The sequence below is a fragment of the Mirounga leonina genome, unplaced genomic scaffold (assembly GCF_011800145.1).
Source record: "Mirounga leonina isolate KUSES-001 unplaced genomic scaffold, KU_Mleo_1.0 Mir_115, whole genome shotgun sequence".
In the NCBI taxonomy this organism is placed as follows: Eukaryota; Metazoa; Chordata; class Mammalia; order Carnivora; family Phocidae; genus Mirounga; species Mirounga leonina.
In genome coordinates, this window is record NW_023270268.1 from 30,764,339 (window position 1) to 30,788,069 (window position 23,731).

Sequence of the window (23,731 nt, forward strand, 5' to 3'; positions counted from 1 at the left end):
GGGGGGGTGGTGGCATCCTCTGCCTGCTCCAGAATGTACTGATTAGTTATATTATTTTTAAAAAGATACACGTTCTCATCGGGGCTAGCCATGGCTCTGGGTCCAGGGAGTGACATGAGTCATAGAAGGCACTTACTATTTGGATAAAACACAGCACCTTTCTTCCAGCCCATAGAATCAAAGGTATGAAAAAAGGCTGTTTTCGGGGTGTAAGAACTCCCCTTGTTTTCCTGTCGTAGTTAGTGCACAGCGGTTCCGCCTCTGGGGGCTTCGTGCATTTTCCAGGCATGCGTGTCAACTGTGCCAAAGGCTTGGGGGGCAGAGCCTGCCAGAGGGCACAAGACACAGTCCAGGCGAGAGCCCAGACCCCCCATGATGTTCTGCCCTGGTGTTCCAGGCCCCCAGCCTGGGCACCCCTGTCACATGGCTCTGGGCCAGGTCCAAGCTGGGGGGCACCAGGGACCTTTGGGGAGATGTGGGACTGAAGTGTTGGGAGCCTGGAACTTTAGGCAGGCCTGTTTGAGGGCGGCTGCTGCTGCCCACCCTGAGCTCTGAGATGGCAGGGGCGGGACCCCCTGGTTCCCTCCATAACCCCGGCATCGAGCACGGAGCCCTGTGCTAAGTAAGTGCCCCGTGAACATTTGCCGAATACACAAATGTGAGGATGAAGGCAGAGGAGGCGTGAGCATCCAGCTGGCCTGGCTGTCGCTGAACCTGAGGACATTTAGAACAGTAGTTGGGGGGGGGTGCTGGGCCACTGCCCGCTCTCGGGGTGAGGGCGCGGAGACGGGAGGGGCCCCAGAGTGGAGCAGCCAGGAGGCGGGGAGCCCCTACAGGGGTTCCTTGTGCTGGGACGGGGCTGCAGTGGCCACGCAGGGCCTCTCCCTCCTTCCCTCTGGGCTGCCCTTGTAGGAAGGAGCCAGGCTTGCTGCTGTTGCCATGGCAACACGGGCCTGAGGTGCTGCTAAGGCTCCTAGGGCTGGAGCTGGCGTGGACGGCAGGACCCCAGGGGTCTCTCATGTCAGAGACAGGCAGGAAGGGAGATGGGATGTGGACAAGCACAGAAGCGGCTCCCGGAGCGGGTGGAGGTTCCCCTGTGTGGGCTTTGCTGGTAGGGAGCCTTGGGGGCTGGCAGAGCCCTGTTATTTCATGAGTCTTCTCGGCACTACGGTGTTTGCACTCCTCCCTGCCCGGCCTCCCTGCCTGGGTCTTTAGGGCTATCACCAAGCCCCCCCCCCCCCGCCGCCCCAGGGCCTAGCAGCCTCCTGAAGCTCCCCGTGAAAATGCAGGCTGGGGCCTGAAGCCTGGGCTCTGAGAGGGCCTGGAGGGCCAGCGACTCCCTAGACTGAACTGGCCTGTGGGCCCGTCGGGAGCACGGAGTCGGAGGCCTCACAGCCTCAGACTCAGGTGGCAGGGCTGCTGTGTTGTCCCCCGCCCTCTGGCCCTCCCCCCAGGGCACCCAAGAGCGGGCCCTGGGAGCCTCCTCGTGACCTTCCTATTGCCACATGGCCATTGTGTCCGGGGACCGTGGGGCCTCGGGCCGGGTGCGGGCTGGTCAGCTTCCTCGTCACGCCTTCTCTTTTTTAGGGCTCTTGAAGAGCGAGGGGCAGCAGGAATGCAGATGGTCAGGTCTGGGGGAAATAATGGTAGGCCGACCGTCCCTGGGGTCCAGGAATTGGTGAGAAACACTGAGGCTATCCGAAACGGGCTCTGTGATTCAGGATGACTCAGCCTTGCAGATCAGGTCCCTCCTGGGCACGGAGGAGAATTCTCTCATCATCACGTGCAAAAGCTTTCTGTCTGGGCAACCTCCCTGCTTTCCCGCATCAGCCCTATAAAGACAACAAGAGCATTCCTACGCGAAGGGGGCGTCTGGGCAGTGGTGTACCCTTTACAATACCTTGGATTTACATAGCACCTTTGTCTTCTACAGGGCCTCTGCCTCAGTCCCCTGGGCCATGGCCACAACCGGGTGAAGCCATGGGAACGCCGACACCCCCGCCTCCGTGGCGAGCAGAGAGCGAGGCAGAGGCCTCCAAGAGACTGCGTGCAGACTTGGTGGTGTCCAGGGCCCTCCCTGGGCAAGTCTGGCCTCGGCCCTCTGGGCGGGGGTGGCCGGGGGCCGCCGGGCCTCACTGGGCGTTCACTTTGTACTTCAGGATGTAGGAGTAGAAGCTGTGGTTGGCGTTCTCCAGCACCATGACGTAGATCTCGCGGCAGCCAGCCGTGCTGCAGCTGCCCTCCCAGTAGCCCTCCCTAGTCAGGGTCAGGGGCCACGTGTCCTGCCCCTTCACCAGGGCTTTGGCGACGCCGTGGAGCTTCAGTTTGAACGGGACGTTCCGGTTGGCAGGAAGCACGCCCGACAGAGGCTCCAGCAACTCATTGTCCTGCCCCCAGTTGCCAAAGCTCTCGGGGAACATGGGCCAGTTCACCTTGGTGTTGGTGCAACACAGCAGATAATTGAAGACGAAGACGTAGTTGCCCGGCTCCAGCCTCTTCTTGACAAAGATCTTGAGGGCGAACTTGCCGGCCCGGGGCAGCTGGACCTTCAGCTCTGCCCGCTTCTGCCGCTGCACCTGGAAGATGTAGCGCCGCTGCGTCTCCTCGGTGACGGGGCCCTCGTCCCCATGCAGGGAAGCCAGGACGCTGATGCCCTCCTCCACGCCGAAGCTGACCGAGCAGCGCCCGTCGCCGGTGTGGATGATGGGGTCGGGGTGGGAGGGCTTCACGATGCCCATCTGCTCCGAGAACCAGCTGGGGCCCACGGGCTGGTGCAGCTCGGCCGGCAGCCGGACACTGATGTCCACGTAGTTGCACTTGAGCGTGTACTCGAGCACGGAGCTGTAGACGTCGGAGCTGCCTTTGGCAAAGATCTGCAGCTTGTGCGTGCCCACCGTCGGAGGGTATATGTCCAGCTTCATCCCGTTCTTCCTGAGGCTCAGCAGCCCATGCTCCTGCTTGCCATTGAGCATAAACATGAAGAGCGTTGGGGCACAGCTCTCGATGGTGATGGTGGCTTTCCCGTTCACTGTGGAGAGAGCGAGCCGGGGTCAGGTGGGATGGGTCCAGGGTGTGCCGACGTGCTGCTAAGTGTTTAACAACCGGCTCTCCGCGGGAAGAAGCCCTGACTCTAGCATCTGCCCATTTCCACGGCGTAACTACTTTCAGCACCCTGGATTTTAAGCAGTCGAGGTGATGTCACCGAACAGGATGTAAGCCAGCTGCGGCACACCACTGGGGGGGCTCCCCTCCCCTCTCTAGGTGGTTCTCTTAGGGTGCGCTGAAAGCTGAGGGTCTCAAGAGAAAATCTGCCCCAGCTGTGTGTGCTTGCCTCACCCAAGTGATTCTCGCAAGACAAAGGTGGTCCGGAGGCTTAGCCTGATTCCAGAGAAGGGGAGAGGGCCCGGGGGCAAGGAGGGCCCAGGACTGGTTGGAGGGCCGCCCTTTGTCTCCTTCCAGTCTTAAGTCTTGCTTCACACCGCTCCCTCCAGCCCCTGTTCATTATAGCGTCAGCCCTGTCAGGTGAACATTGGACCTGAAAACCCCGCTGGACCACTGGAGGCGGTGCTCCAGGGGCGGGGCTGCCTCCTCGCCTCCCCCTGCCCCAACCCAGGACTCTCACTTGGGCGAGGCTTGGCCTGTCTCTGGAGGGCCCTTTGCATCCACTCTCCCTCTATCTCTCCCCATGCCCTCCAGTTTTGTCTTCCTCTGTCCCAGTCACTGTTTTTCAGGGTGAGTTCTCTGGTTCTACAGCCCATGAGCACTCCCCTACCTCATCCTCCCTGCCTCACAGGACCACAGGGAGGGGCAGTGGCTCCTTGCAGAGCCTCAATCCCCTTCCTCTTGGAAGCCTCACACCTGCGCCTTGTCCCAGCAACCTCCCCACCCCGTTGGGGTTCACAGATGAGCGCAAAGGAAGGAGACAGACTACCGCCAGAACCACACTCACTAGTAACCTTTTTCGGTCTGAGGTACCACGCTCTTGATGGGGAGGTCATGTCTGGGTTCTAGGACAAGTACCCCCAAGACCTCCCCTCTAATCTGCCCCAAGGCCCCGACTCCAGGCTGCTCTGCTCCTACATTCAGTGCTAACTCCCAACCAGCCAGTGAGAATCCCCCAGCGGCAGCAGGAAAGGCTGGGAGCTTTCTGGCTGGCTCCCCTCTGCTTCTTCGTGGGCTCCAGCCCAGCCCACCCACCACCACCCCGTTCCCTCTGCTGCCATTCCTTCCCTCTCTGCTATACTTCTTATGTGGTGCTTGGTGCTTTGGTGTTATCTTCTTTGTCTACCTTCTTTCTCCACTGCCTCCAGCCACGATGGGACATCTGTCCCATGGTAACCTCCAAAAGGAAAGTGTCCAAGAACAACAGACTTGTTATCAGTCTTTCTTGGTTGAATCTCTCCTCTCCCCTGGCTTCCTCTTATAAGCCAACTCAGTGGGCAGAAGTTGTCTCAGCCTTCAACTGCTCATGACCCCGTCTTGTTCTGTCTTGCTTCTGAGTTGGCTGTGAGATCCCATGGAATTCACCTTTGATGAGGAGTGCCATCCAGCACTTCCATAGGGCCGCCCAAGGGCCCCTGGGAAATTGTCTACCTGGTCATTCCTGGGTTCACTTGTGTGGGTCACCATCCAACTGGAGACGAGCGAGAGTCCTATCCCCTCCTGCCTGGCCTGAGTCAGGACCCTCCTTTTCCGGACCACAGGGCATTCTCCCACATATCCCAGAGCTCTCACACCTGTCCTCCCCTCCACCGCTTTTCCCCAAACCTGATAAGACCTTAGCATGACGTCTGACTGCAGAGAAGCCTTTTTCCATGCCCTCAGGTGAGGTCCAGCTCCCCTGGAAGCCTCTCTTGTAGCTCCACATCTCCTTCAGGAAACTTAGCACCATTGTACTGAATTAGTTCTCTGTAATGTCTGTCTTCCCTGCAGGGGTGAGCACTGTGGGAAACTGCCCTCCTGCCTCCTTTCACGCGTGTCCCAGGGTTGCCCAGGGCGCCTGGCCCAGCAGATTCTCTGCAAAGGTGAGCTGAATGGCTGGAAGACTTGAAAGAAGGACTCTGGGGATTCTGGGGGAGCCTGTGACCTCCCCTGCGTCTCCTCTCCCTCCAACCCCCCTCTCCCCCATCAGTGGTATCCCACCCCCCACACCCCTCACACCCTCCCCCTGTCCTCTTCCTTCCCTGCTTTCACCCACCTGTTTCCCTCTTCTGCTTTCTTCCCATCCTCACTCTTAACACAACTAGCTCCAACAAAGAAAAAGTCTTGAAATATGCATCACGAATATGGAATCAAATTTGAGATTACTGTATATTAAGAATCCCAGTGTTTACATTTCTGTGTCTCTTGCAAAGGCAAGTTCTACTCCGTGGCATTAATTGGATGTTGGTGTGGCCTGGACCATTCTTCTGTGGTTCCATGGCCCACACCAGTCAGAACAGGCTCCCCATCTGATATGAGCACAGGAAACGCGTTCTCAAAGACAGCAACCTCGCGCTGTTATTTTAGCAGCAGGAGCCTCCAGGTATTTGTAGTTTTAAAAAAGTATTCAGGAGTTCAGCAAACTGGTTAGGGAAAGCAGTGTGAGGTGGAAGGGATGAATCAGCTGGCAGTAACTTGGGGACACCTGTGCTCCCTGTGCCCCTATCCCTCTACAGTGTGGGATGGGGCTCCCCTTCAGACCCACCCGGAGACCTCTTTGTGCTAACAGCCAGTGTGAGCTCAGACCCTTCCCTCCTGGGAGAATACGGGTCCCCTGGTAGCAGAGATGGTGCCAACAGGCAGGCCTTTGCGTAAGCGTGGGTGTGTGGGTGTGGGTGTGGGTGGGGGGGTAGGTGCACTGACTAGGCTGTGCTGAGCCCTGTAGTGTGTCCAGGTTATGTGTCCAGCCCTGGACCAGGCACCAGGGCCTTGGACAGACATAAGACAAAGTCCTCTGCAGTCAGCCCTGCGAGGCTTGTGACCACAGTTCTGTACCCTCTCCCACACAGCTGGCCCCCCCATAAACCTCAGAGTGCATAAACACACCTGGCTGGGTACCTGTGGCCCCTGTGGGGACGTAGGGAACAAAGGTCAGTCCAGGCCAGCTGTGGGGACAGCTCAGCTAGGTGTCCTGACCCTCCTACTCCCAGGAAAGTTGGCTGGAAAAGGCTGGACTTTGCCTCCAGGAGGGAAGCTTGTGAGGGAAGGGCACAGAGGAAGGCAGGCTGCACTTCTGGAGCCAGCCCTGGTCTAGGGGTGCTTGAGTTCAGGCGTTGGAGGGCTTGCTGTGTCCTTCCAGAGCATGTCCGTCCCTGTGTTTGGGGATGCCTGTTCTCTTCCAGCTCTTAAGACCCAGCTCAGCAGCCACTCCCTAATAAAGCCTCCCCCAGTCCTCTGTCCTGGGAGACCCCCACTGCTCTCCCACTAGCTGCTCAGACCACTGACACACAGAGCCCCGCGTGGCTGGGCCAACACGTCCTCTTTGCCAGGAGTTTGGGAGAATGCAGCAGGCTAGTGAGCTTCTGTCGGGGACCTGAACCGGGAGGTGGGGACAGCCAGGCCTGTGGTGGTCCTTCACCTGCTGCGGGAACTGGGAGAGACTCACCCAACGGGGACCCTCCAGCCCTGGCTCACTGACAGGTTGGGCTGTAAATGGGGTCCTCAGGGCCTAGGGAAACTCAAGGACTTCCTATGCATCCCCTTTTTGGCTTATGCTGCTGTGAGCCGGTGTCTGTCCCTGCAAATGTGACCTGTGGCTGTGTCCTGCGCCGATGGCCCGATGGACTTGGCTGCCTTAATAGCGTCTGCATATACATACAGCTTACACGAAGCCCACGGGCCCTGGCTGGGCCCTGACAGGGCAGTCCCCTGGGGTCCAGAGGCCTCGAGGCGCAGAGCATGCTGCTCCATCTCTGCCGCGAGATGCCGGCCACCTGCTCTGTCCCTGCCGCGAGATGCTGGCCACCTGCTCCGGGCTTACCTGTTTTGATCACAGAAGTCTCTGGGTGGGCACTCAGCATTCCCTTGTTGTAGAATTCACTCTTGTGATACATGTTGTTCTCAAACTGCTTCAGAGATTGAGGAGGTTTTAGCAGTTGCCAGTTCTTGTTGTCTGGGAAATGGTCCTCGATGAACAGTGCGGGATGGGTGAGGAAGTAGAATTCATTGTAGCTAGAGGTGGGGTGGGGGGAGCTGGTCAGTGGCCATGTGCTGTGAGTAGGCCTCAGCTCTGTAGAGAAGGAGGTGGGGCTCGCAGGGGGATCTTTGGGGCCTTCTTTTGTCTAGCGCTTCCACAGGAGGGGTCCTGCCAACAACCTGATGGGGAGAGGCACTATGTCCGGTCTTAACATGGGCGCTGCAGATGGCCTCTCAGTGGCTGCTTCCAGAAATAGGGGCCATGGCAGGATCTGTGGCCCCCTTTAAGTGAAGGCCATAGTCCATGTGGAGCTGTGTCCAGGTGGGGATTGGGCTCCCCCTTCTCTCAAAGCCCGACAGAGATTTGAGGGAGCAAAGGCATAACCCAGGGACCAGGTGCCAACCAGCAGGGTGGAGGGAGGGCAGGTAGGGAGAGTCGTGGATGAGCAGCCCTCCTGTGGTCCCTGGGGCCAATGAGAGCCCTGGGGCTCTCTAGCGGTTAGTGATGGGGATCAAGAGAAGAACAGGGAGACTCATCTGAGCTAAAGCTTCTCTCTTAGCTTGTATTTGGCCTGTGTGTAGGCCTGTCGAGATTTAAACTGCAAAAATCGGACAATGCTCTCATTTTTCTGGATAAAAAAGAATCTGAGTTGCTGAGAGATCTTATGATCCCGGGTGAATATCACGGCTTTAGGTTAAGACCATAGTTGGCCAGAGCCTTGGAGAACAGACATGCTCCAGCACCCTGCACCCCAGCACCCTGCCCCACCGTGGTCACAGTGACTCTGTACCCACAGACTATAACCTCTTCCTCAGAGATGTGATGTGGCTGCATTTGGCCCAGAGACGTGGGGGAGGAGCCCTGGCATCTGGGGGAAGAGAATTCTGGCATCCCTGCATTGTAATACAGCCAGTGGGTCAAAGGCCTGAAGGGAATCTACAGATGTTAAGGTAGCTTCTCAGCTCTGCCTTCCTCTCTTGTAGGGCCTGTGGGCAAATGCTGGGCTTTCAGCACTTGGGCAGAGGGAGCGATGGGGAGCCAGAGGAGGGATTTAGTCAGCAGAGGGTGAGGTGACAAAAGGGTCCGGGCCCTTCCTATTGGCTTGGAGCTGAATCATTTCAGAGCTGGAGGAACGGTGGGAGGGGCTAGCAGCGAGGAGAGGCCACCCTGGCCCTCCCTGCCCTCCCACCTGGCCTTCTCCACCTGCTGCTACCTTCAACCTCGTGCCTCCCCCATTTCCACCAGCCGGACACGCAACAGCACCGAGATTTCTACTTACAGGAAGGTGAATTTGGAGGTGGTAGAATCCACCAGGCCACTGCCCCAGGTGCTGTCCACCAGGTGCCATCTCCCCTCCAGGTACACGGCATTCCAGGCGTGGTCAAAGTCCCCCGAGAAGCTCTGCCCCGTCTGGTAGCCAAAGCCCTTGGAGTAGCCAGGCACAGTCATGCACTGCACGCCGGCGATCCTGGGGGCAGGACAGGGGGTCTGAGAGGTGGCTCCTGCGGGGGCTGCAAATCATCACCACCTGCTCCTCCATGGAGACCGAGCAAATCACCTCTGAGACACCTTTCCCCAGGCAGAGCCCGCCTGAGTGCTCTGCCTGCCGCTCTTCAGGAGGACAATGGGTGCAATGGCGAGGATCACCCCAAGAACATGGAAACCAGGAAAGGATGATGTTCTTGAAGAATCAGAGCAGCTCGAAACACGTGGCTGAGGAGCTGGGTCTAGGTGACACGGGTGGGGTGTCATGGAGGGGTGCTGGACGTGAGGGTACAGAAGAAAGCTGAGCCCTACTCTCTCCAGTCATGTGCTGACTGACTGCCCTGGCCACAGTTTCAGCGTCCCCTGTAGACGTCCTTTGAGGGGTGGAAATGTTGACCAGTCAGCCTGAGTTCTTCGGCCCTCTCGAGAGTATGCTCCCCCAGTGCTTACAAGCACTCCGGCACCACTTTTGGTGGCCTGGGCAGTGGGGGATGGATGATGGTCACCTGTGGGGACTACAGAAATCATGGGCAAGCTACAATGTGGGCGTTGAAGCTGAAACCCTGAGGCCCACCCCAAGGCCAAAGCAAGAGCCCCGAGAGTCCTTCCATGACCAGCTGTGGTCTTCCTCTTCAGCCATGGCAGGGACCAGGGTGGGCTGCTCTTCTGACCCAGGGGACGCCCTGTGCGAGTTTTCTTGGGGGTCTTTGTGTGAATTAGAAAAAGGTATTCCTTCTTTAAGACACTTTCCTTTCACATCTGGCGGCTTGGTATAACACACACACTCGGTGCTGTCCAGGATGTTCGCGGCGGCTCCTTCCACGGGGCTCCCTGAGTATCGCACAGGCTGCCCTGCACGCTCTGCCCTCGCCTCACACGAACCGGTTCCTGCTCTGGGTGTTAGTCAGGCCTGGGGGCCTCTGGTGGCCGGGGGCCTTCTGTGGATCAGCGCTGCGGACCCCAGTGCTCTCAACAAGAGGGCCATGGAGCCTCTCCGGGGAAGGGGGAAAACGGCTCCCCGTTCATTATAGGAACAGGGGACATTTTCCCTATAAAAACACATGTTTCTAAATCTTTTTGGTTTTTTTTGAGAGAGAGAATGAGAGAACACGTGCATGTGAGCAAGCGCGTGGGGGGTGGTGGGGGTGGAGGGGCAGAAGGGGAGCGAGAGCGAGACCTGAGCCGAAATCCAGTCAGACGCTCAACCGACTGAGCCACCCAGGCGTCCCTAAAAAGTATGTTTAATTGCCCATTAGAATACTGGATTAAATATTACTTATCATTTGTTGAGAGAAGCAGTGAAGCAAAATGGGGAGCCTGCACGTTTCCACGTTCCGCCCTTCTTCAGCCGAACAGTGTCCTGTTCCCACGTCTGCCTGAGCTTCCCTCCTCCGTGGGGTGCAGGCCTGCCCTTCCGCCTGAGGCTTCACAGAAGGGGGGCCAGGCCTCCCAGGCTGTCTGAGACATGCCGCGAGAACAGAGCAGCGAGGCACTCCGGGAAGGATTTCAGGAGCACTTGGGGAACGGGGCAGAGAGCAAGAGGGACGGGATCCTGATGTCAGGTTTTCCTGCTGCTGAAGGGCCAAAACCTACTCCTGGAGCAGAAGGGCCATCCAGAGGCAGGAGACACAGGAGGCAGCAGGCCGAGGAGGAGCCCCAGAAGTGCAGCGTGCATGCCTGGAGGGTCCCCTGCCTCATTAGCTGCAGATGCGGTGAAGGGGTGCTTCTGGGGGTCGGAACTGAATGTGTTTACAGTCTCAGAGAAAACAGGCAGCAGAGGGGGAGGGGCGAGAGCCAGGCCAGAAGGGTGGGATAGAAGGCAGATTGGGGGGCTTCCCTGGGAGGTGGGGCTCCACCTACTCAGAGTGAGTGAGAAGTGTGAGGTAAGACACGCTCCTGACACAATATGAACTGACAGAAGCCTATGGAACCCCGCCGTCAGCACAAGGCCCGAGTGTGTGTGTGCGTGTGCGTGCGTGTGTGTGTGGGGGTGTGCTTGTGCAGGGCGAGAGGCAGAGGAGGAGGGCAGAGTGAGACAGGCCAGCTGCACCTGGGCTCCTAGTGATGCGATTACGGGCGATTGTGATTTTCTTCTTTAAACTCCTTTAGATCTTCTAAATTTTCAGTAATGATTATGTGTTACTTTCAGAATTGGAAAAAAGCCATAAATACTACTTGAAATTACATTCTTCGGTGAGTTACTTTCCTTTCTTGCCCAGAAACGTCTGTGTGCATCACCCATTTCCAGGCATGTGTGGAGGGGTGTGGAGTCCTGGGAGGAGTCCTGCGGTAAGCTGGGTTGACGGAGGGGAGCTGCGGCCCTCTGGACGCAGCTCCCCCCAGAGGCCTGGCCTCCGCTCACAGCTTCCTGTGGTCCAGGAAGGAAGGGGAGCGCTGCATGTCCACACGGCCCCCGGGTGCCCCAGTGAAACGGAGCAGGCGCCGCTGTGGGCAGCGGGGCTGGCCGTGTGCCCAGGCAGTGGGCCTGGGGGCACCGTCCCCCCGAGCGGTGGAGTGGAGGTAGGCTTTGAGAACCAGGTTGGGGAGCGGCAGTGAGAGCCCGACCCCAAGCCTGGGAAGGGCGGGAGGAGGCAGAAGTGGGTGGCTGGCGATCTGGGCTCAGTCTCAGCTCTACAGTTGCCTCCAGGGTGACCTTGCCAGGCCCATCATGGGCAAAAAGACAGGTTGACATTAAATGATCTCTGGGGGGTGCTGTCTATGACAGGCTGGAGGGAAGCTGGGAAGGCCATGGGGAATGCCTGGGGCAGAATAAAGATGAAAAAAAGAAACTTAGCTGTGAGCTTATGCCATGCTTGACTATGATATGAGGATATTTTATTACCTGGCAGCAACGTGCAAGATGAATTGGACAAAGAAGTCATGATGTAAAGCATTATTGTTAATAATCCATAATTCTCACGCAAAACTGGGGGACTAGTGATTCTAGCTGCCGGTTGCTAGTTAGTTTTTTGATGACCCACAACCATTTCATGCTATCGAAAGATCACTGACTTTTGTGCAAAGTACTGTACCAGGCACCAGGGAATAATATCATATATCCTATCCTATCATATAATAACTACTATAGCCTAATAAAATATTCTGAAAGGAGAGTTCATTGGCTGCCCTAGATGTGCTCATTGTCTCAAGGGGGCAGACAGGTAGACCATTACTAAAATGCTATTGATGCACACAGCCCTTTTAGGGTACCCAAAGGAAGAGGAATTTGCTGGAAAGATCTAGGAGAGCACTGAAGAAGGGACAGAAGATGAGAAATGTTTCCACCTCCTAATGAGATCTCACCAGCCATTCTAGAGCCCCAAATATCATCCCAGGACATCTATCTAATAACCTCAGGCTGCAGCGTCTTGGTTTTTACTTTTGATAGTTTTCAATTGCCAACACCAGGGGTATCAGTTGAGGAGGGGGTGGATCCGGTCCGTGACTATTACTGTATACAGATAGGGTCCGGGTCCTGCCGTGGGAACCGTGTAATACCGCATTAGCCACACCACTGCCAGGCCCCAGCAGGGTGGCTGCATTGTCTGGGGTGGGCAATGTGCCCTGCAGGCGTCAGGATCTGACCATAGTGTACTCTCATCACCTCTCCAGGGTGTGTGGGCCACGTGGAAAATAAGAGAAGGAGGGAGGGATGTAGCCAATGGGAGATGCGATGAAGCATGCTCTTTTTTTTTTTTTGTACCTTGATGAAAATATTGTGATTTTTAAAAAAAGATTTTATTTATTTGTTTGTTTGTTTACAGCACATGAGCTGGGGGAGGGGAGGGGCAGAGGGAGAGGGGAAGAGAGAATCTCAAGCAGGCTCCTCGCTGAGTGCGGAGCCTGATGCGGGGCTTGATCTCACAACCCTGAGATCATGACCTGAGCCGAAACCAAGAGTTGGCCGCTCAACCGACTGAGCCACCCTGGTGCCCCCCTAATTTTGTGATTTCTGTACTGTAGCAGGACAAGCATAAGCATGGCATACGTTCCACAGATTATGTGGCTGATTTCTTGTAACTCTGACGGTACCTCTATTTCTGCTGTACGGTCCCCTTTCCCTGGTCTCACACCACCCTTAGTGGTGAGGTCAGTAACTGTAACCACAGTAATTATTCCCACTCGGAGGCCCTGTGTCAGGCCTTCTGGGCTGTGACCTCAGAGCCCTCCTGTCTGACAAGTGAGGAGTCAGCAGAACAAAGAGCGAGGCTGACTCGCCTGGGGACACACAGCCAACCAGTGGCCAGAGCAGCCTCAGGACTCAGTTGTCCTGACGCACACAGTTCAGGAGGCTTTGTATGACACCAGCCCCTCAGTATGCCAAGATTTAATTTATAAATGTATGGGTGCGGCAAAATTAAGGGATGGTTTGTTCTAGTCACATCCTTCATCTCTGCGAGCACTAGCCTTTGGTGTATCTACAAGGGCGGGGGAATTCAGATGTCCCTTTCAGGAATTTTATATGACAAAGTCAGATCTGGGCATAACTTCAGGTAATCCAGGGTCTGCCTCTCCCAGGAGGGTGGTGAGATGGTTGCTCCCCAGCTTTTGGGGCCTCTGAAGCCCACTGATGTGCTGGGATCATCTGGGACATCATGCTGAGCAGAAGCCGGATGCTGCTCTTGGTCTCTGTGACAGAGGGAGGACGGATGGAGAACAGGCTGACGTCCGATCGGTGACAACCAGTCTCCCCGGCATCAAAGCCTCAAACCTATACTAAGCTCCTGGCTTTCCCCAAACTCTCTGGAAACTCTGCTGGCTGGTGGTGCTACAGTCGTGATAACAGGGGGAGGGGTCGTACTGGAGCTGACTTGGTGGCAGGAATCTGGGAAATGAAGCTTGGCCCCCGCAAGGAGGTTAAGCAGAATTCATGAAGGCAGAGGGGAATTGAGGCAAAAGCAGGGACGTTAATGTTGGATGATGGGAGGTCAGAAAGAAACCAGACCAGCAGTTACAAGCAATAGGACTAAAAAAACAAAAACAAACAAAAAACCAAAAAAAAAAAAAAAACCCTCACATCGATTACTTGGGAAAGACGATGAGGAAATGAAGGATGTTGCAAAAATATCTGAGTTCCCCACCGAATTACTTTATTCAATCAGTCTTTAATGAGGCCATTGCAAGGAAGCAGAATGGATGGGCAGAAGTAATGATGGCTGTGTGGGTACTGCTCTTGCTAAGAGGCCGCCCTGACAACTGAGCCGGGATAAATCAGCAAGTGTGGATTACATGTCTTCTGTTATTAAGGACTCAGCTAATGAATTTACCAAACCTTCGGCAATTATTTGGAAGGTAAGGGAATTAGGAAAGTGATGCATGGGTGAGGTTGCTGATCTTTAAAGCCAAAGTTAAAGGGACCCAGGGAACCGTGGGCTAACGTTAACCGTCTGAGCAGTGTATAGAGTTTTTCACATGCTAACTGCCAGGTTAGGACCTAGCTTTAAATGATGCAGAATGTTGGGATGTGTTTTAATGATCAGCTGCAGGCCAGAAGAGGGCCATTGTTAAGCATCTGGATCAGGCCAGAAAGCTGACAGGTTCACTCAAGGCAAGTGTCAATTTTCTGAGTCTATGTGTGTCGGCGGTAAAGTTCCACTGCGCAAGAGCATTCCCATACTCAAGAAAGACAGGCAAGGTTAAAAAACAACCCAACAACCCCAAAGTCAGGTGAGCAAATTCCAAACTGCATGTTCTCACTTAACCCTAGCACTGCCAGCAGGCACTACGGTCCCCATGTACAGATGGGAAAACTGAGGCTCTGAGAAATTCAGTGCCTTTCCAAAGGAACACAATTAACAAGTGGTAAATCAAGGACTGGAAACTAAGGACGGGGGAGCTGAGGGCTGCAAACGTCTTTCTGGCTTTCAGTCTGGCACCCTCCTGCACCATGCTTGGAAGGCTTATACTGGATAAAGAAGGATACATCCTATGACTGAGAAATCCTAGGACTGAAAAATCAAGTTGGCCAACTAAGATGAAAATTATGCTCTGAAAGGTGCCAGGCAAAAATAGAGCCGAAAACAGACTGAGGGTTAGTCCATGATTTAAAAAGAGAGGAAGGCCCATTTCATACAAATCTGCTAGGAATATCTTGTCATTTCCAGTCATCGTGGGCCTATGGCGTGTAGGATTCTGAGCTGGGCATTCACAGGGGAAGCAGAAACAGAGAGAGAGGGGCTGAAGACACATAAAAGACATACTAGCCCCACAAGACACTGGAGGTAAAATGAGCACAGGTAACACAGGTTAACATGTATATGATAGAACAAAGTCTGGGAGGGAATGGGACAAAATGTTAAGTGTTACCTCTAAGTCGTCAGAGTGACCTAATTTTCTTCTTTTTGCTTCTGTGCATTTTATAAATCATCTATAATTAACAAGTATTTTTTGTTTAATTTGGAGAAGTTATTAAATAAAAGCATAAGGCAAGCCAGGAGTCTGTGTATACGGTGTGCAGACGACATCAAGGGAGGAGATGGGCTGGGGTGAAGGGGGCGTCCAGGAGTGGGGCAGGAAGGAGCATTAGAGAGGGGGGAGCACAGTGAGCTTGAGGACCCAGAAGTGCGGAGAGTGCCGCAGGGTGCAGGGCCGGAAGGGTGCTGGAGGTCAGATTATGGAGGACGTCACAGGACAGTGTGAGCCTGTGGGTCCTGTTCAGGAACCCAGGGCCTGTGGAGTCTGGGCAGAGGGCCAGTGAGGATCCCGGTTCCTGGAGAGGCCCCCAGGCATGTTGGGGTGCCCGGGCCTGGAGCGGGGGCAGGCACGTGAGGGGTGGGAGCGAAGCACGGCTCTGGTGGAGGGGATGGGCTGCAGAGGGGCTGGCATCCGCTGCAGCCTGCCCTGCCCTGGTTGCCTCTGGGACACTGGCCTCAGGGGTGGGGCGTGGAGGGGGGCACCGTGAAGAGCAGGGAGCGAGCAGGAGGCTGGGAGCAGGCACATGTGGCTGCTTGCCGGTGGTGTTGGGGGGTGGGAGGGTCCAACAGCGGGGGGTTAGGCCAGGAATGGGCTGCGTGTCTGCAGGAGCAGGACATCTTGGGCTGCCTGTGTGTCGACACGTACACACGTCCCCGACACACCACAACTGCCCACCTGCGGACTCCTGAGTGTCTGTTGCTGCACTTGGTTTGATGAATCTGAGTCCTGGTGGGCTGACATGGGTGCCTGGGAAGACCCACTCCCAGAGGCCTGCAGAGACGGTGGGCAGAGCCTGTCCATCTCCCTGGGGACAAGGCTCTTCAGCGGCCTCCCCGGCTGCCTGATTGTCTCCCGGGGAACCCAGCAGACCTCGGAGAGTGGGCACAGGAAGCTGTGGGGTCGGCGGGGCTCCCCCAGCCTGGAGTCTGTCTCGAGGTCACCCAGAACCAGCAAAGGTGCCTCCGCGCACAAGTGGTCTCCTTACCTGCTGTCACCCGCCCGGGCAACCTGGCCAGGAGCACATTCGAGCAATGAAAACGGAGCCCAAAGTCTCCAAGAGAAAAGCTGCTTCCTGGTTATTCAGCCTCTCCAACTGACAAATCTTTTCGGGTAGGAGATCATCCGTTTCCCCCGAGAGAGGGCTCCGGTGCCAGCCCCGAGGACAGGCTTTCACAGTCCCCTTGGCGTCAGCAGCCACTGTCCTACTGTTCCCAGACCTGCCATTCTTCTAACCTTCAGCTGTGCAGAGATCAGAGAAGGTGGAAAAGGGGCCTTTTATAACCAAATTATCTCTGCGCATTCATCTGCCATTATGTTAATGCATCGCGAAGGCAGGCAGATGGTACAAAGTCAATTATGCTGGTGTTAAAAAGGGAGAAATTGACCTTTTCAGGACTCACTCGGATTCCAGAGCAGAGTTTGCAAACTCCGGTTTCAGGCCTGGCATGTGCGTGAAGGCGCACGGCGCTTTGGAAGGGGCGAAGGGAGGGGTCACAGCAGTCAGCCCAGGACTGCCTGCCTTCCATGGGACCCCTTCTTGTACCTGCACATTTTCTCAAAGAGTCCAGCGTAGCCGTCACAGTTGGTCTTCCGGGTCCGTAGGATGTCGGTGGGCTTGAAGGCCTGGCGGTCCTTCTCCTGGGCAGCCTCGATGTCGTACTCTGGAGGGCAGAGGAGACTGTGAGCCAACAGGTCTTGGGAGGCAACCAAGGCTGGTGCAGAGCAGAGGGGTCCGTGGCCTGCGGCGCCGTCCCCGCCCTCCGCTGTGCTTTCAGCACCATTTGGGCTGGCCTCCCTCAAGTCCCGGAGAAACCGCTGTAGGCTGAAGGGAACCAGGGCCCCCAGCCAGGGCAAACTTGGGGAAATGTCGCCTCCTTGGGCAGGTGGCAAGAGGAAGAGCGAAGCATCGGCAGAGCAGGCTGCCTGGCTTGTCAGGCCTTTGAGGAGAGGCTGAAAGGGAAGGGGGCCAAGACAGCACCAGGCCGTGGGGGCTCTGCCCTTGCCCTCCCCACCACACAGCTCGGCAGGCCGTTCCCGTGAGGCTGCTCCCCCATCCCTGCTGCGGCCACCCCCAAGGCCTCACACTGACCCCCAGGGGGTGCCCTGAGCTACCGCTAAACAGGCTGTCCGTTAGTGAAGGCCTGGAGGGAGGCCCTGAGGCAGGAATCCCTGTGGGCACTGAGGGCACGAAGGGAGCACCTGTGAAGGTGGCAGACGGTAAGTGAAGTCCTACCTAATGCTCTGTTTCTGACTCTGCTCCTTTAAGGCCCCGGGCTAAACGGAGCTGCTGGTTTTGGGGAGGGAGGAAATGGCCTCTCAGGCCCTGTGGTCAGATACCCTACCTGTGTCAGGTGAGTTCCTCCTCTAAGCTGCATCCCTCACTGCTGCTCTGGGAGGACAAAGGAAAAGCCCAGTGGCAGCAGATCAGGAGAGCCCCCCGCTGGTTGTCAGGTCACAGGGAAAGCGCTAAAAGTCCACCCCACCACCTGGCTCTTCCATTGACTGCAAGGGGCAGCATCCAGCCTCCCCCTAGCCACCCCCATGGGGCCTGGCTTGACCTGGCCAGATCCTCAAGGCTGTCCTGTGCAGAGTTAGGGACAGGTGCACAGGCCCAGGCCCCCTGAGGTTGCTCTGAGTGCCTGGTGACGGGGCTGAGATCGCGGGTGTGGGAACAGGGAGAGGGAGAGGCGAGCCCACTCTTCCTGGCACTGGTGCTTTAAGAAACCTCTGGTGTTGCAATAACTTTCCAACAGCTATGAACCTTCCCCATTCTTCTTGGAGATGACCTGTCCTGGGTTCTCAGGTCTGTGCAGCAGGTTTACCAGGAAGCCAGCACTGAGGGAATGCTGCCGCTGGGTAAAGGGCCTAAGCTCTGGTCACTGACTGTGGGCAGATGGCCACAGGGGATCCCCCACCCAACGACCCTTTATGGAGACTGTTAGTACACGGTGAGTTTTACTCTCCTTGGTTAGTCTTTGGTTATTCAACCTAGCCATCTGGGAACCCTTCTCCTCCACTGTCTGTCTCACTCCATACACACTGGTGGTCAAGTGAATCCCAGAGAGTCTCCCCTAGAAACAGGGTCCTGCAGGGAGTGGCATCAGGGGAGTCCTAGGGCCAGTGGCACCACAGGTGGGCCTACCTATGTGGTGGCAGATCCAGATCCAGATCACGCGGACCCTCTCCAGGTCACTGTGGGCCTCCTGGAGCAGGTCGCTCACCAGCTCATCCAGGCCACTGTTGACTGTCACCTGGGGAGTGGGAGGGGTGTGCTATGTCAGGGCCTGGATGAGGGCGGTGGGAGCCCAGTGCCCTGCCGCCAGGAGCTGGTGCTGCTTTTCCTCCAGGCAGAGGAGGAAGAGGAGGAGAGGGCCAGAGGCACAAGGGCTAGGCTGAGCGCGGCCCTTGGTGGGGGGCCGGACATATCAGGTAGTGCTGACCAGCTGAGTCACTGGCCCTAGAGCCACATATCTTTTCTCGGCAGACCTGGGGCCAGCCAGGTGGGTGGGCATCTGAGCGGCTACCGCAGCCCCTACTCATGGTCAGTACTACCCAAAGCGATCTATGGACTTAACACAATCCCTATAAAATTCCAACAGCCTTTTTTGCAGAAATGGAAAAGCCAATCCTCAACTTCATATGAAATTGCAAGGGGCCCAGAATAGCCAAAACAATTCTGAAAAAAGAAGAACAACATTGGAGGACTCACATTTCTGAATTTCAAAACTTAACTACAAAACTATAGTAATCAAAATAGTGTGGTACTGACATACGGATCATATAGGCGGGTGGAATAGAACTGAGAGTCTAGAAATTAACTTATACACCTATGGCTAACTGACTTTTTTGACAAGGATTACAAGTCTGTTCAGTGGGGAAAGAATAGTCTGTTTAACAAAGTCCAGTCTGTGCTGGACAACTGGATATCCACATACTAAAGAATGAAGTTGGATCCCTACTTCATATACAAAAATTAACTCGGGGCTCCTGGGTGGCTCAGCTGGTTAAGCATCCGACTCTTGGTTTTGGCTCAGGTTATGATCTCAGGGTTGTGGGATTGAGCCCCGTGTTGGGCTCTGTGCTGGGCAGGGAGTCTGCTTGAGATTCTCTCTCTCTCTCTCTTTCTCTCTCAAAATAAATAAATAAATCTTTTAAAAAATCAATTCAAAAAGGATCAATGGCTTAAATAAAAGGGCTTAAATGATAAAATTCTTTGAAGTAAACACAGGAGTAAATCATCATGACCTTGGATTTGGCAACGGATTCTTCGATATGATACCAAAAGCACGAGGTACAAAAGAAAAAATAGATTAACTGGGCTTCATAACAATAAAAAAACTTCTGGGCATCAAAGGACATTATTAAGAAAGTGAAAAGACAACTTACAGAATGGGAGAAAATATTCACAAATTACATATCTGATAAGGGATGAATATCCAGAATATGTAAAGAACTCCTACAACTCAACAACAAAGAGACAAACAACCCAATTTTAAAATGGGTGAAGGACCTGAATATACACTTCTTCAGAGATATATATAAATGGCCGATGAAAAGCTGTGCCACATCATTAGTCCCCAGGGAAATGCAAACCGAAACCACGGGACGCCACTTCACACCCCGTAGGAGGGCTGTAGTAAAAAAGATAGCAAGGGTGTGGAGAAATGAGAACCGTTGTGCATCGTTAGTGGAAATGTAAAATGGCGCAGCTGCTGTGGAAAAACAGTTTGGTGGTTCCTAAACAGGATTATCGTATGATCCAGTAATTCCACTCCTAGGTATATACCCAAGAGAACTGAAGACAGATGCTCTGGCAGATACTTGTTCACCTATGTTCACTGCAACATTATTCACAATACACAAACGGTAGAAACAACGAAAGCGTCCATCACAGACAAACAGGTAAACACATGTCGTATATCTCTACGATGAAATATTATTCATCCACGAAAAGCAATGAAGTTCTGACACATGCCACAACATGGATGAACCTTGAAAACATAATGCTCAATAAGCCAGACACAAAAGGACACGTACTGGATGAGTCCACTTATGTGGAATATTGAGAGTAAACAAGTTCAGAGAGACAGTAAGTAACGTAGAGGTTAGCAGGGAGAACAGGGAGTGACTGCTTCATGGGTACGGCCTTTTTGTTTGGGGAGATGGTTGTACAATATCATGAATGCATTCAATGCCACCGAGTTGTACCCTTAAACATGATTAATATGGCAAATTTTATATTATATGTATTTTACCACAATTAAAAAAAAAAGAACAAATTAGGTTTTCTCGCAGGGGCCCTCGGGAGGAAACACGGTTGGGATTCTAGGAAAGGCTGCTGTGACCATGTTTAATCTTTCTAGAGAAGCTGGGGCAACTGTGTGCTTAATTCTGCGAAAGTTGCCCACGCCTTGGCCAGCCCGCACCCTAAGGTACTCCCTGAGCTCCTGGATCCTTTCCACCACTCACATCAGAACCCCCCCGGATGCACTGTCTGACCACAAGGAGACCTCTGGAGCCCGCTTCTGCCTCCTACCTGCCTAGCTCCTTCTGTTCAGTGTCCAGCTCCAACTCCACAGTTCTTGTCTTCGTCCCTCTCCCAGAGCCAAGGACAGTGCCTGACACATTGCAGGGCCCTCACTCAGCCTGGCTGACTCCTGACTTAACCTCCTGGCTTCTGGGCCTTTGGGTCCCCACCTCCCGGCTCTACCTGGGCCTGGCTGGCTCTGGACACCCACTGCTTTGCAGCTGGGTCTCTGGCCTCAGCTGGGCTCCTGGCACTGCTCTCCAAGCCTCGCCTGTCCCTTCTGGTGGCCATTACAACATACCCACCCTCCTCAGATCCTGACACCGCCTCCCTTCCCTCCCTCTCAGAGACACCCTGGCCTAAGACTCAACATGGCTCAGTCAGGATTTCCCCTTAACGAGCCCTCCCTCCTGCACAGCCAGCCTCTCTGTCAGCCTCCAGTCCGGGCCTCCTGTCTTTGCAGGCCTTGCTCTTCCTCAGGCAGCGCCCCTGCTCACCTGTGTCCTCACCTCCTCCCTTCTAGGCCTGGCTGCCCTATCCCCTCCCCAGATCTCTTTCTTAGGGCTGCCTACATCTCGCTTCCTCTTCTCTGCCAGGCTCCTGTGGGGTCTTCTCCCCACTCCCTCCTCCTTCATCCCCGCTTTGCATCTCAGCCTGTCAAGTCTGGCTGAGGCTCCCACGACGCCCCTCTGACCTGCCCCTCTGGCAGTAGGAAGCACTTCAGTGCACAAGTGGTGGAAATGAGTCTCTCCTAACCTCACTTGACCAGACTGAATGGCGCATGCTATTGGCCATCCTCGACCTCAGGGAGCTCTCCTTGCACCTCCGAGAACACTGATCCTTCCTTGTCTTGCCCTGGTCTCAGGTGGCTCAGGGCCCGTTTGGACCTCCTGCCCTGTCCTCCCCAAGATGACACCCACCCTATGGCTTCAGCTTCAGCTAAATGTGATGGTTCCCGGATCAGTGTTTCCTGCCCACATATCTCCAGGCTGGATAGGGCTCCAGGCTTGGAGACCTGGCTGCCCAGTGGTCATTTCCCGTGGCTGTTCCACAGGTACTAGAGCCCACTGCCCCTAAACAAACTTGTCATCCCCTGAGACTTGCTCCTGGTAGCGAGGAGCTGTCCCACCCTCGCTCTGTCGCTCAGTCCAGCCGCCTGTGAGCCTCCTGCCTTCCACCTCCCTCACACACACCGGGATGGAGTCCTCCCTCTGCCTCCAGCTCAGTGCTGACCTTTCCACTCCTCTCTGCTCTCATTGTTCCCATTTAATCCACGTCACACCGGCTCCTGCCGGGACAGCAAACGGCTCCCTACTGACGGCCCTGCCTCTAATCTGACTCTGGATCCAGGCCCCTATCCATCCACTCATCAATTCAACAAACAAGGTTCCTGAGCACCTACTATGTGCCAGCCACACGATGGTCTTTTTAGACTATAGATGACCTCCCTGCTTACCAGCCTCCGATGGCTCGACTTCAGCAATGGGTCCAGTTCCGTGGCCCTTCTAATCAGACTCTTTGTCGTAGGGCTCCTGCCTGGTTCCCAGGACCCCAGTGTGTCTCTAGTGCTTCAGCTTCTGTAGCTGCTTCTCCCCAACCCCGCCCCAGATGAGGCCAGACCCAGAGGTGAGAGCTTGGCAGCCCACGTGCTCCAGGGGTGAGCATGGTTCTGGTCACAGTGGGTGCTGGCCAGTTGCATCCATGGCCCTCCCTCATCCTCTTGCTCCCTTCCTTCATGGGCCAGGGGTGGCCTGGCTCAGCAGCAGCAGCAATGCCCCAGGGGACAATGGCGGGGGGGGGCAGGATAGGGTTGGTCAGAGGGGCCTGCCAGTGGGGCACCTGCAGGGTGGGTACCCTTGGGGTGGACGCATCAGGACCCCGTGGGTGGCACTGGGGGGATGGAATGGCCTCCTGTCCTGGGCAGGAGTCTGGTGCCTTGGCCTTCTTTCCCCCATCCATACGATGTGAAGAGGCACTCTGGGCCGTCTGTCCAAGGGACTGCAGATGCCTTCAGGAGGGGCCTGAGGAGAGGCTTCATTACCCTGACTCGGGAAACTCCAAGCCACCTTCTCTTACCTGTGAGGCATAGGTGTCCAGTTTCTCAAACTGCCGCAGGTCCAGGGGCATGGATTTCAGGCTGGACCGATCCCAGGGGTAGGCTGGAAACACAGGGAGGCTCAGTCAGCTACTGAGGGCTGCTGACAAGGGGCCTCTCTGTCTTTTTGAGGAGCTGGGATTGCCCGACCTTCAACATGCTTCCCAGAGCCTGAAAAACTGCTCCCAAGAGCTAGATCTCCTAGAAGGATTCCTTGGTCAAATTGGCTTGTGAATGATGGCAACTCCTCTAGTTCTTTTGGAGACTCGCAGGGGATCTAAGCCTATTTGCAGACCCCGGGAAGTCAGCAGTAAAGAAACTAATTTCCCCTCAATTAACTCAGCAGTGCCCAGACAGATTAATGATGGAACCTCCTTCTCCCCATCTTATAGTTTTCTGCAGATTTCCTGCGAACTGTTCCAGGAATGAGTGCTCTGTGGGAAGTGCCCAGGAATGCTGCCAGTCCCTGGTGGGCTCAAGAAAGGAAGGTCTGTGGGGCGCCTGGGTGGCTCAGTTGGTTAGGCAGCTGCGTTCGGCTCAGGTCATGATCCTGGGGTCCTGGGATCGAGCCCCACGTCCGGCTCCCTCCCTGCTCAGCGGAGAGCCTGCTTCTCCCTCTCCCTCTGCCTGCCACTCTGCCTACTCGTGCTCTCTCTCTGTCAAATAAATAAATAAAATCTTTAAAAAAAAAAAAAAGGAAGGAAGGTCTGTGCCATAGCCACAGTGCCCAGGGTGGAGGGCACCCTGGGTATCGAAGGAGGGTATGCTAGACCAGGCCATGCAGGCTTCTGTAGGGTAAAGTGGGTTTGGCACCCAGACAGGCTTCCTCCTGTGCTCACAGTCAGCTGGAGACTGGAGCACCCCAAAAGCTACATGTGTTCTAGCAACGGGCACCCCAAGTTCTGTGGGGAGGCCTCTGAGGGACGCTGTGCCCCAGAATCACTCATCTGTGCTCGCCTTTCTCATAGGAAGCCGGGACACAGGACAGCCCCAGTCAGCTGCTGCAGGGCTAACTGACCAGTGGTCAGACCAGCCATGGATGGGCAGCAAACCCCTGTCTCAGCCTGAAAGAGAGCCTGGGCTCTGGCAGGGT

The 23,731-nt window shown here is 55.4% G+C and overlaps 1 protein-coding gene across 1 annotated transcript in view; it reads right to left on the bottom strand.

Moving 5' to 3' along the window:
* Positions 1 to 27: 27 nt before the first annotated feature.
* The window catches only part of KY (kyphoscoliosis peptidase), a 45,877-nt gene continuing 22,173 nt past the window's right edge, over positions 28 to 23,731 (bottom strand). Inside the window, exons 6-11 of the mRNA XM_034995147.1 lie at positions 22,620 to 22,702; positions 18,159 to 18,267; positions 16,560 to 16,677; positions 8,397 to 8,585; positions 6,962 to 7,152; positions 28 to 3,028 (exon numbers count right to left, since the gene is read on the bottom strand). Of these exons, the coding sequence (XP_034851038.1) occupies positions 2,133 to 3,028; positions 6,962 to 7,152; positions 8,397 to 8,585; positions 16,560 to 16,677; positions 18,159 to 18,267; positions 22,620 to 22,702 (1,586 nt within the window). The 3' untranslated portion in view covers positions 28 to 2,132. The remainder of the gene's footprint in view (positions 3,029 to 6,961; positions 7,153 to 8,396; positions 8,586 to 16,559; positions 16,678 to 18,158; positions 18,268 to 22,619; positions 22,703 to 23,731) is intronic.